Source organism: Falco punctatus (genome assembly GCF_963210335.1).
Source record: "Falco punctatus genome assembly, chromosome: Z".
Taxonomy (NCBI): Eukaryota; Metazoa; Chordata; class Aves; order Falconiformes; family Falconidae; genus Falco; species Falco punctatus.
Genome location: NC_137586.1, coordinates 11,921,531 through 11,934,249, shown reverse-complemented (window position 1 = coordinate 11,934,249; position 12,719 = coordinate 11,921,531). Strand labels below are relative to the sequence as shown.

Genomic DNA, 12,719 nt, shown 5'->3' with positions numbered 1-12,719 from the left:
GCCCTGTCCACTGTCCTTGTGCGCAGCTGTGGGGCAGAAAAGGACACCAGTGGAGCTGGACCCACAGCAAAGAGGGGTGCGCGGGGACCCCTTCCTGAGCAGCAGAGACAGCATCAGCCTCAGTGCCCTGGGCAGAGCTCCAGAGAAAGCAACACAGGGCTCCTTGCACAGCCTGGCCCTGCCCTCCATCGCTCTGGGACTTCTTCCTCCTCTTATTTGTGCAAAGTATTGGAAAAACATAGCCATGGCTTGGTAGGGCTGGAGAAAGGCAGAGCTGAAGGTGACAGAACCACCACTTCCTCACTGGCCAACCCCCACCCAGCACAGCTCCAGCTCTACCACAGCTGGAGTGATCCCAGATTCATGGCTGTCTCCCACCTTTCCTGGTGGCTCCAGTGCAGCTGGAGCCAAGCCTCAGGGAGCTCTACAGCCATGGCAAAATCAAGAGAAACAGGCCAGGTCCAGGGGAGGGGAGGAACCTGCAGGTACCCAGCGCTTAGCAGCCTCTGTCCCAAAGCAGTAAAACTAAAACCCACCCCTGCTAAGATGGACAGAGCAGGAGCAAGACCTCCAGGCAACTGGGGTCTGCAACTGCCAGACTTCCCCCACCCAGTCACACCAGCAGAAGCCACTGCCACCACTGCTGCAGGGTGCTTGCACCCTGCCCACAACAGCAGCACTGCTAGCCAGAGACAACCCTTGTCTGTGGTATCTTTTTATTGGTATAAAAGCCCACTGTGGACAGAACTGCCTTCTCAGCCCTGAGCCTGATGGCAGTTTCTCCTTCCCAGCCCTGTAGCACAGCATCAGGGCTTATGCCTGCCTGAAAATGCCTCTCCAGGAGCGGGAGAGGGCACTGACCCACTGGAATGGCCCCTTGAACCCCCTCCCCAAGCTGCATGGGCAGCAGCTGCAGGGTTGCATCTCCTCCTCAGCCCTCCACCACCCTCCACAACCACTGGGCTCTTATGGTACTGGCTTTTCTCCATCCTCCTCCCACCCTGGGTGTTGTCTATCCCCTTTCACCCAGCAACATCCTCCCTGCACCAGGATGCTGGCTTACTGCTGCTACTGCAGTCCAGTGCCAGGACCATGACTCCCAGGGCAGTGAGGCTGGGCAGAGGTGGAGAAAGTAGCACCACAGCAATTATCCCCAGCCCAGAGCATAGCAGCACTTTACAAAGCTGTTTCCTCCATCCTGCAGTGAGGAGGTGATGTGGGGCAGCACCCCTTCCTGCCTCGCATCCCCCCTCCCCGCCTCCCCCCAGCACAGGGGATGGCACATCTGCAGAGGGGGGAGAAGCAGTGGGTTTCTTTGGGCTCAGGCCTCTCCAGCAGTCCAAGGTAGCATCCCTCCCAGGCAGGCTAACCGGGGCTTTGCTTGTGGCGGGCCAGCAAAGCTGGGTCCCCCAAAACAGCTGTTCTCTGGGGGCTCCCTAAGGTGCATCAGAGCAAGCCAGCCCCAGCCACACCGGTCAGCAGGCTGCCACAGCCAGACCCCAGCACCTGCCTTGCTGGGACTGGCCGGGGTCCCTCAGTCCAGGAGAAAAGATATTGCAGAGAAGGTGACGGCTGCTATTGCTGCCAGAATGGAGGGGAGGGCAGGGGTGGCTGGGGACAGGAATGTCCTGTGGGGCCTCAGGATCCCAGCTGGGGACTGGCTCCACTCTGTAGACCTGCAGGAACCAAGAGGAGAAGGGGTCAGTGTTCAACAGACTCTTTACCCCATCTGCTTCCCCAAGGAGAGGCAACAACACAACCATGGCCCCAAGCCCCAGCTTCTCCTTCAGTCTGCCAGCCAAAGGGACAACACCCTTGTTCCTGCCCCAGGGGACACCCTCTCCCCATCCCAGCACTGGTCCTGGTACCCAGAGGGGCCAATAGCATCCCCCATCCACTTTATGCAGCTGGACTTACAAAGCAGGAAGCGCTGCAGGTTCTGGGCAGATCCCCCCGAAAGCAGGTAAGCCCAGGCAGCAGCAGTGGCCATCAGCAGGTAGGAGGGCACCAGGCTTCCCACGTACAGGGGGTTGCAAAATGTCTGCGGAGAGAGGTAGGAGAGGGGTGAACAGGGACAGGATGGGTGGCAGCATCACTGCCTCAGCAAGTGAAGTGGGACAGTGGACACCAACTCCAGAATTTGGTTTGTGAAGGGCCAGATGCAAGTCCCCCAAACCCAACTGCTTCACTAGTGTGACAGGCTGTTGCCCCTGCCCTGGCACAGCGACCAGCACGTACTGCAGCCACCCCTGAAAACAGGTCTTGGCACAGAGCTCTGCTCCCAGCTACTCACCGACCCCGAAACAGCAAGGTGCATGGCAATGACCGCTGTGATCTCCCACCAGCGCTGATGCTCACAGCCATGGAAGAAGAGGATCCCCCAGAAGGTGTGAAGGAAAATCAGCACCATGGTCATAAAAGCTGCAAGGAGTGGCAGAGAGGTGTCACCAGGGAACCACCCACCTTGACGTGGCCTGCAGGCTCGGGGAGGGATGGAGAGGAGCCAGGAAAGGGGAGTAGGGGCACTTCTGGGATGGACTGGGAGGTGCTGTGGCAGATACCAAGTGTGAGAGGGATGGGGGAGAGGAGGAAGGAGGGCCACAGGTGACAGAAAGAAGGGTTTGGCACGCAGAGATGTAAGAGGGGACAGTAAGGGGTTCAGATGGGTAGAGGATGCAGCGTGGAGGGGACAGGATGGAAGGGAGAATCCAGACCCCCCCATGTTGCTGCCTCTGCGGCGAGGCAGAGACGAGCGAAGGGTGCTGGTCACTCACCTGAGGTCAGGAAGTAAAGCTGTGAATCCCCATGGATGCCCACTGTGCCGGGCCCTAACGCGTCCGCCAGCAGATTGATCATGGAGAAGGCGCCACTCATGAGCCCAAAGCCCACGCCAGCCACTGCCAGGACAGGACAGGGACACCATCAGGCCTTGAGCCTCCCAGGGCCACCCAAGGCACCTCCCAGACAGTTTCAGTGTGAGAAACCGCCTGTTCCCCCCAGCACCATGCACAGCCGTGCCAGGGCTCACCCCTGGCTCTGTGGTCTGGGTGCCCCGCTCTGCGCAGCACTCACCATATGCCATTTGCTGGATGGAAATGGGGGAGCAGCCGTCCTCACTGAGGGCCATCAATCCCTCGATGGCCTTCCTGTGGGGTGAGAGCATGCTGGAGCCCGGCACAGCCTGGCCACCTGCTGTGCAGCACCAGGATGGAGCAGATGGGACTGGGGTCTCAATCTGCACTACCCCACGCTCCTGGTAACCTCCCCACCCCCAAGCTGCAACACCTACCACGGAAAGCACTCACATGATCACTTTAAACCACCAGACAAATGACGCATGTGAAATCCATGTGAAGCCACATAGGAAGATTTTCCAGAGAGGAATGTGAGTTCCAACCTGCAGGGCTGGGGCGAGCGAGCACTGGGCGCAAAGCAAGCAGCATCCCCACATGGGAAGCAGCACCAGTGCAGGCGTGGGAGGCACATACCAGGAAGGTGCACCTGATCTCCACATTTATACCCTTAGAAGGCGTGGGGAAAAAATGGAGAGGGTGCAGGGCTCAAAGAGCTAGAAACATTCTTTGGGGAGAGAAACTGGGAGAGTGGGCTTCATAATTTTTATCAGGTAGAGGTGCGGTGGGTGAGGAGAACACCAGACAGCTTCTCAGCCCAGGGAGAACAGCAGTGCTTGCAACCAGAGATCCGCGGGGCAAAGGAAAGGCAGTGCTTGCGTTAGAGGCTGCTCCACTGAGCTCTGCTACCCTCTGCCTGCCCGCCTCCGGCAGCGCCCTGCCACACGGAGCGGTACAAGCCCCTGTGTCCGGCCCCCTGGCCTTCCCCCAGTCCCTCACCAGTGTCCAGCCAGAAAGGCGGGGGGCTATGAGGGCTACTGACCCCGGCATCACGTCCCCTTGTGCAGCCCCAAGCCCTGGGCCGGCAGCACAAGAGGGGCTGGGGGCTCCTGAGATCCTGCGAGACTTTGCCCCAGGCTGGCCAGGGCAGAGAGCACAGGGATGGGGGCAATGTGCTGCCCCACAGAGCCCCAAAACCACCTTCAGGCTGTCCCTGCCACACAAAACCGTCCCTAAGAAAGGAACAAGAGTTGTCACGAGATGAGGGCAGATCCCTAACCCTTCTCTGTCTCCCACGCAGCAAAGTGGGCATTTCCCAGTGACTGGTGTCCCCCTAAGCCTCAGAAGCACTGCTGGTGCTAGCCACCATGTCCTGTGGCAGCCCAAACCCACAGCCTACCCGTCCCAAATTCAGGGAGACGTTACCAGCCACATCAGCCTAGGGTCCTCCAGGCCCTAGGGCTGCTCTGCTCCACCACCTGAAACCCACTCGAGGTCAACATACCGCCACTGGTGCCACCCATGTGCTGTCAGCGAGGGCTGAGGTGGCTTGGTGCCATGCTTGGCACCCCCGCAGCCCAGGAGCTCCCAGCTGAAACCTGGCACCTGCCAGTGGCTGGGAGGATGGGAGGACCACTGGGCAGCGCTGGAGCAGGGTGGGAGATGCTCTTACCTGAGAAGCTTGTAGTAGAGGAAGCGGAAGGCCTCCTGCAGCAGCACGGAGAACATCACCCCAAATATCAGAAGCCCCTTCTGCAACAGCTCATCCCGGGGGTCGCTGGCTTTAACTGCGATAAACCAGATGAGGGAGGACAGCAGCAGTGACACCAGCCAGAAGAAAGCCCTGCAAGAGAGCGAGCACACCTGCTGGCACCAGTGCTGTGTCAGGACAAGGGCCAGTACTGGTGCCATACCAGTGCCCACTGCCACTATGCCTGCACCCCTCTGTGGCAGTACCGGCACCATGACGGCAGCTGTGCTCCAGCCTCACTCACCCTTCTACCAGTGTCACTGCCATTCTGGTACCAGTGCAGTGCAGGTGGTGTCTGTACTGGTACTGCTGCTGTGCCTACTTTCCTTGTTTGCCGGTAACCAGAACTGGCACCAGCGCCCCCTTTGTGCTCACACCAGTATCAGCTCCAGGCTCACATCCAAGCCCATACCAGTTCCAGTACCAGATTCCACAGCAGTACTGGTACAGTGCCCTGGCTGCACGCATGCACCAGCACCACAACCAAACCTGCACTGGTACTGGTACCACCGCTCCACCAATACCATGTCATTACTGATACCAGTGTCCTCCCCATTATGCCCACACCATGTGGTGACCACAATGGTACCAGTACAAGTGCCAATACTGGTGCCCCTGTCACGCCCGCAACTGTACCAGTACAGATACTGGTGCTCCTGCTGTGCCTGCAATGGTACCAGCACAAGTACGGATACTGGTGCCCCATCACACTCACAAGGGTATGAGCACCAGTACTGGTGCTCCTCTCATGACCAGCATGAGGACTGGTGTCCCCAACACGTCCATGATACCAGTAAGAGAAACAATATTGGTGCCCCTGTCATGCAACCAACAGCACCAGCATGAGTACTGCTACTGGTGCCCTTGCTGTGCTCACAACAGCAGCGGTACTGGTCACCCTGTTGTGCCTCTGCCAGTACCAGTGACATCCCTGTCACATCCATATTGGTACCAGTGCCCCTGTGATGCCCATACTGGTACCAGCACCCCACCGCACCCATACTGGTACCAGAACCAGCACTGGTACCAGCGCCCCAAAACACCCATACTGGAACCAGTACCAGCACTGGTAACAGCACCCCAAAATACTCATACTGGTACCGGTACCAGGACCAGCACTGGTACCAGTTCCCCCGTGATGCCCATACTGGTACTAATGCCCCATCATACCCATACTAGTACCAGAACCAGCACTGGTAGCAGCACCCCAAAACACCCACACTGGAACCAGTACCAGTACCGCAAAATACTCATACTAGTACCAGTACCAGCACCGGCACTGGTACCAGCAGACCAAAACACCCCTACTGGAACCAGTACCAGCACTAGTAACAGCACCCCAAAAGACTCACACTGGTACTGGTACCAGGTCCAGCATTGGTACTAGCACCCCAAAACACCCATACTGGTACCAGCACCCCATTGCACCCATCCTGGTACCAGTACCAGCACTGGTAGCAGTGCCCTATTGCACCCACACTGATACCAGCACTGGCACTGGTACCAGTGCCCCACAACCCGCATACTGATACCAGCACCCCAAAACATACACAATGGTACCAGCACTGGCTCTGGTACCAGCACCCCATCATACCCATACTGGTACCAGTACCAGCACTGGTGCTAGCACCTCAAAACACCCATACTGGTACTAGCACCCCAGAACACCCATACTGGAACCAGCCTCCATCGCACCCATACTGGTACCAGAACCAGCGCTGGTACCAGCATCCCATCACACACATACCGATACCAGCACTGGCTCTGGTACCAGCACTCCATCACACCCATACCGGTACCAGCGCCGGCACTGGTACCAGCACCCCATCACACCCATACCGGTACCAGCGCCGGCACTGGTACCAGCACCCCATCACACCCATACCGGTACCAGTACCAGCGCTGGCACCGGCACCCCAAAACACCCCCAGCGGTACCAGCACTGGCACTGGTATCAGCGCCCCATCACACCCATACTGGTACTTGCATCAGTAGTGGTACCTGCGCCCCATCGCACCCATACTGGTACCAGCACCAGCACTGGTACCAGCACCCCATCGCACCCACACTGGTACTAGCACCGGCACTGGTACCAGTGCCCCCATCACGCCCACACCGGTATGCACGGCGGCACCGGGTGCCCCTCCGGTGACGGTGACAGTGACAGTGACGGTGCCAGACTGACCCGGCGATGAGGATGATGATGCGGAGCGGGTCGTGGGCGATGGTGAAGAGGAAGAGGCCGAACGCCGGCCCGAAGGCGATGAAGGTGCACCCGAAGAACACGGCGAGCGTCATGGCGGCGGGACCCGGGACGCAGGACCGGGCGGGGACCCGAGGTCGGACCGGACCGGACCGGAACGGCCCCGCTGCCCCTTCCCCCTCCCCCGCCCTTCCGGGGCCACCTGATGTCACGCGCCGGCTGCGCGCGCCGCCGCCGGCGGAAGTGGCGCGCGGGGCTGGGGCGGGGCCGAGCGGGGGCGGGGCGGGGCCGCGGGCTATCATGGCGGGGCACGGCCGGCAGCGGCGTGGAGGCCGGGCTCGGGCCTGTCACGGGGTGGGCCTGGGCCTGCGGCGGGGGGCACAGGCGGGTGAGCGGGTACAGCCTGACACCAGCGCTCGGTCTTGCGGCGGGGGGGTACGGCCTGCCCCAGGGGAGCAGCCTGCAGGAGGGGGACACCGCCCGGTCGTGGAGTGACACGGCCTGTACCCAAGGGGCCTTGGCCCTGCCGCCAGTGCCTTGGCAGGGGGCCCCCAGTGAGGTGACCCTTATGCTGCCCCCCAGCATCTGGGCTGCCAGGTGAGCTGCCTGTCCCCAAAGATCCCTAGCAGCCTGTCATCCTGTTACCGAAATCTCGGAATGAAGAACTTATCGACACCAATGTGATGTAGATAAGCAGACACTTCTTTATTAACGGCCGGGTGCGTGAGCGAGTCCTCTCACGATCAACACACGCCAGGTCTCAAAATCAGACACCATATATAGAACTTACTCATACATATTCATTAAGTATTCATGCATAACCATGCTATTTCCCATAAATCATTAACATATTCTCCTCCTATATCCGATTCTGCGCAGTAGAGCTTAGAAAGGTCTAGAAATGGGTCTGGGGTACGATTTGGGTAGGTGGTATATGAGTCGGTGGTCGCGATCTCCCCCTGCCGGAATTACCTGCTACTAAAGTTCACGATTTCTTGGCAGGTAACTACAAGCTGTTCCAGTCGACTCTCCCCGGTTTCCATTAATCTCATATTCTGACATTTTCAATACACTTCTACATACGGAAGACTGGTCAAATACAAAGAAACCTTTCAAACCCTAAGTTTTAACAATGGTTCTAGCCCCTTCTTCTGGCCTTGGTACAGGATGTACAGAAGATCTCATAGCAGCTTTTACTGTGCAACTATAAGTTTCATTAAAAATATTTCTTATCCTTCTATTTTTCAATTTTATAAAATGATTTTAAATCAATCAAATAAAGTCAATCAATCTTAACTTATTAACAAATCGATAACATTTCCCCCCTTTGAAAGTGTTGAAAATCATTATTTCAATACTTTCACATTATTCGTATATCTTTTGTTTCAACATATTTTGGTGATGGATCATGTCTTGATAAAATAGTTGGTACTTCTCTCATAATCATACGATTGACTGCAATTCTATTGGTAAATTGTTTCTTCAAACATGCGTATACTAGCATGCTCATCAAAAAGACAATTAGTAACAGAAACAAAGTTTTAATTATAGATTGTATCCAAGAGCTCAAATTCCATCCCAGTTTGTTAAAAATTTTCCCAAGCCAATCTTCTGACATATCCTTTTGAATTGTTTCAGTTTCTTTTTCAATTTTTCCTAATAGGTCTAGATCATGTTCCACATCCTGAGTGACATTTGGAATGTGGATACAACAGTGGTCCAATTTATCCTTGAGATATCCATATACTCCATGTTCTTTAAGTAGGAGCATATCTAGTGCCATTCTATTTTGTAGAATTGGAAGTCGCCGGTAATTATATATTCAATTCCTTAAACCCCTTTTTGTTAATGTTTGCTAATTTTTCCACTTGACCAGTTAACTGATAGAGCCATGCTCTGTTTCTATATGAAGCTATAGGATTTAAAAGTGATTCAAGTGCCCAACCAGTCTTCACTCCTGTAAATGGTTCATTCCAAATATCATCATTTATCTCAGATCTCTTTATTCGTTTCAATTCTAAATTCTCTAAGGATCCTTTAAATGGTGATTTCTTCTAAATTGGACACAATGTTGGCATGCCTAAAGTAATTTGTTTCACCTTACCATCTAATGGTAAATGTGTGGTCCAGGTTCCATCACTTAATGCCCAAACTAAATGTCCTGGACTTCAAATAGTAGTTTTACTACAACTAAACAAAGTTCCTTTTCTAACTGTAAAAGTGCCGGTTAAATTGAGAGTGTTCTTAAGACCTTGACAAAAACAACCATATTTTAAAACAGTGGCCTACGGAGGAATTCTTTGGATTACTAAGTCTGCATTACTGCAATCATACACTTTTTCACATTTCCACCACAGTACTATTTTATTTTCCTTCTCTCCCGATGAAATTGATCTATCATTGACCCAGGGTAATACTGAAACAAACTTTTCCATCCCAGGTAAAACACCAAGAAGTTCTTGCCATATACTGAAAATGGGAAAATAGGGACATAGGCCATATAGAGTCCCATTGTTCTACTAATTGGGTACCTTGGCCAGTTTTGTTACACTTCCATTTCATGATACTTCTGCTCACATTGGTTTTAAGTTGTTCATCATAAGAACACCATCCTAACTGGGGATTTGGACCCCCAGGAAGAAGAACTCAAGCTATGGCACTAGGTCGGGATCCTGTTATAAAATCATAATTCAATAGGGTTTTTTTACAATCTGTTTCTTTACCTGGCGACTTCCACTGCTTTCTAATAACCTTTACTTGTTCATACCGTTGAGTTACTGGCCTTTGTTCACAATAGGTGGTCTCATTTTTATATTCCAGATTGGTCAGATTTATGGTTAAAATTCCTCATGGAATAGATTCACCTACTGCCCTCGGTATTGGCAAACAAGCAGTGATCTGCGTGACATTTTATAAATTGGCAAATTTCTTTAATCAATCCTACCATCAAATTTTCCTCAGCCATTTGTTTGGGAATGTCAATTACTTGTTCTGTTTCTATTTGTCTTTTGTTCCTGTCCACCAAGTCAGCCCATGATCCCACCAACACTACCGACCAAAATAAAATCCAAAGAACAATCATAACCTGATATGAAAAATTAGACATGTTTCAAAGTCAATTTTAAAGTCTCTGCGTCACGATTCACAGTCTTCCATGGAGTAGGTGCTTTCTTCACTCGAGTATAATGTATCCAAGCATCTGATTCTGCTATCTTGATAGCTGTAAAAGTGGTTAACAGTATCTGGAAAGGTCTTCTCCAGTGCTCCTGCAAAGGTTCAGAGGTCCAGGTCTTCACATAGACATAGTCTCCTGGTTGGAAATCATGCACTGAATTTTCCTGGAATAAAGGTCTATTCCAAATTACTGCACTCCAAATTGCAGCCAAAGTTTTCCTTAGAAAAAGCAAATAGTTATACACATCTTGTTTTCCTTTTACATGTATGTTTAGATTCGGTTCTGGAGACTCATATGTTTTTCCATATAATAATTCATAAGGACTGACTGAGCTTCCACTCTTTGGCTGTACCCTTATTCATAATAATGCCAATGGAAGCACCTGAGGCCACTTTAGACTGGTTTCTTGACAAATTTTACTTATTTGTCGTTTCAAAGTTTGATTCATCCTTTCCACTTTCCCACTAGATTGTGGTCTCCAAGACGCGTGTAAATCCCAATTAATACCCAATACTTTGCTAACACTTTGGACTACTTCAGCAACAAAGTGTGGACCTCTGTCAGAGGAAATTCCAATAGGAACTCCAAATCTTGGAATTATTTCTTGTAATAACCACTTTACAACCTTTTTTGCTTGGGTGGTACGACAGGGAAGGGCTTCTGGCCATCCTGTAAAAGTATCAACACCTACCAAGATGTACCAGTACCCATTTTGTCTAGGCAGCTCTGAAAAATCTACTTGCCAATAATCTCCAGGTTCTGTACCAGACTTCAGCCTACCCATTTGAACCTTTTTCTTAATTGTTGGATTATTTTTCAAACATACCTCACATTTTGCAGTTACTATTTTAGCTATTCCCAAAATTTTAACTGATATTACTTGCTTTCGTAAAGATGTTACTAAGGCTTCTGCCCCCCAGTGACTTTCTTGGTGTCTCATTTGAATTATCTCTCTCATCAAAAGAGGTGGAATTACTACTTGTCCATTAGGAGTTACCCACCATCCCGCTAAGTTTTTCTTAGCATTTAATAACTGACCCAATTTGTCATCTTCCTCTGAATATCTCGGGTTTTCCCTAGGAAGGGTTACTGTTTTAGAAGGAATTATTGCCATTTGTAATGCTTGTTTCTTTGCTACCTTTTTTTTCTGTTCTATCAGCTAAATTATTCCCAGATATTATTTTTGTATTCCCAGTCTGGTGTGCCTTACAGTGCATGATTGCTACTTGATCTGGTTTTTGAACTGCTTGCAATAATTGTAAAATTTCTGTTTGATGCTTAATGTTTGATCCTTGAGAGGACAATAACCCCCTCTCTTTCCACAAAGCTCCATGGACATGCACTACCCCAAAGGCATATTTTGAATCAGTCCAGATATTTACTCTCTTGTCTTTGCTTAGTTCTAAGGCTCGAATTAAAGCGATGAGTTCCGCCTTTTGGGCTGATGTGGTACTCACCAATGCTCCTGCTTCTATAACTCTAGTCTCTGTTGTTACCGCATATCCGGCATATCGAACTCCTTGTTCCATAAAGCTGCTTCCATCAGTATACAATTCCCAGTCTGGTCACTCCAATGGCACATCCTTCAGATCTTCACGACTGGAATAAACATACTCGATGGTAGCCAAGCAATCATGTTCCAGTCGTCCTTCTTCCTGTATGGAACTTAAAAACACTACAGGATTTACCAGGTTAGTTGTCTTTAGAATCACATCATCTCGTTCAGTCAATACCACCTGGTATTTCATCATTCGGCTGGGGGACAGCCAATGTCCCCCCTTCTGTTCTAGGACAGTTATCACCATGTGTGGAACATAGACTGTTATTGTTCTTCCCAAAGTCAATTTCCGAGTTTCTTGTATGAGCATCACTGTTGCGGCCACTGCTCGAAGGCAGTTTGGCCACCCTTTACTCACTGTGTCCAGTTGTTTAGAGAAATATCCAACTGGTCGTTTGCAGCTTCCTATCCTCTGGGTTAACACGCCCAGTGCAAGGTGTTGTCTTTCATGTACAAACAGCTGGAAATCTTTGGTTAGATCCGGCAGTCCCAAAGCAGGTGCAGACATTAAGGCACGTTTCAACTCTACAAAAGCCTTTTGTTGTTGTGGGCCCCATACGAAGGGAGAGTTCTTTTGGGCCTCGTACAGCGGTTTAGCTATTAGCCCATAGTTCATGATCCAAAGGCGACACCACCCAGTCATTCCCAAAAATGCTCTGAGTTCATGAATATTTCTCGGCTCAGGTATACCACAAATAGCTTCTTTGTGATTTTTTCCTAATTGTCATTGTCCTTTTGAAATCTCAAAGCCGAGATATATCACAGTCTGGCAGGCTATTTGGGCTTTCTTCCTGGATACCTTATACCCATTTAGTCCCAGGAAATTCAAAAGGTCAATAGTCACCTGTATACAAATAAGTCTTTCTTCTGTAGCAATCAATATATCATCCACATATTGTAAAAGTAAATGCCCAGGTCTTGATTTATCCTGTTTCCAGATTTCAAGTTCCTTTGCTAACTGATTTCCAAAAATAGTTGGACTGTTTTTAAATCCTTGGGGTAATCTAGTCCATGTCAACTGCATCTTTCGCCCAGTTTGAGGATTTTCCCATTCAAAAGCAAACAGTTTTCTGCTTTCCTTTTCCAAAGGTATACAAAAGAAAGCATCTTTTAAATCAAGCACTGTAAACCACTGATAATTCTCCCTCAATGCTGTTAACAGTGTGTAAGGGTTTGCTACT

General features: G+C 51.1%; 1 protein-coding gene across 1 annotated transcript; it reads right to left on the bottom strand.

The window, feature by feature from the left end:
* Positions 1–1,554: 1,554 nt before the first annotated feature.
* Positions 1,555–7,029, bottom strand: LOC308056494 (gamma-secretase subunit Aph-1b-like). Its single transcript, XM_080371980.1, has 7 exons — positions 6,788–7,029; positions 4,525–4,695; positions 3,073–3,146; positions 2,775–2,897; positions 2,294–2,421; positions 1,918–2,041; positions 1,555–1,676 (listed from the first exon to the last, which is right to left on the bottom strand). The coding sequence occupies exons 1-7, from the start codon at positions 6,898–6,900 to the stop codon at positions 1,639–1,641; spliced, it is 771 nt and encodes a 256-aa protein (XP_080228106.1). The 5' UTR covers positions 6,901–7,029; the 3' UTR covers positions 1,555–1,638.
* Positions 7,030–12,719: the final 5,690 nt, after the last annotated feature.

What these genes read in the sequence shown, in the direction of transcription:
- LOC308056494 (XM_080371980.1), bottom strand. Translation starts at nt 6,900, where the DNA reads ATGACGCTCGCCGTGTTCTTCGGGTGCACCTTCATCGCCTTCGGGCCG. An exon ending in CATCCAGCAAATGGCATATG is followed by an intron (nt 2,898 to 3,072) that starts GTGAGTGCTGCG and finishes CTGTCCTGGCAG; the next exon opens with TGGCTGGCGTGGGCTTTGGG. An exon ending in CCTGCAGCGCTTCCTGCTTT is followed by an intron (nt 1,677 to 1,917) that starts GTAAGTCCAGCT and finishes TGGTTCCTGCAG; the next exon opens with GTCTACAGAGTGGAGCCAGT.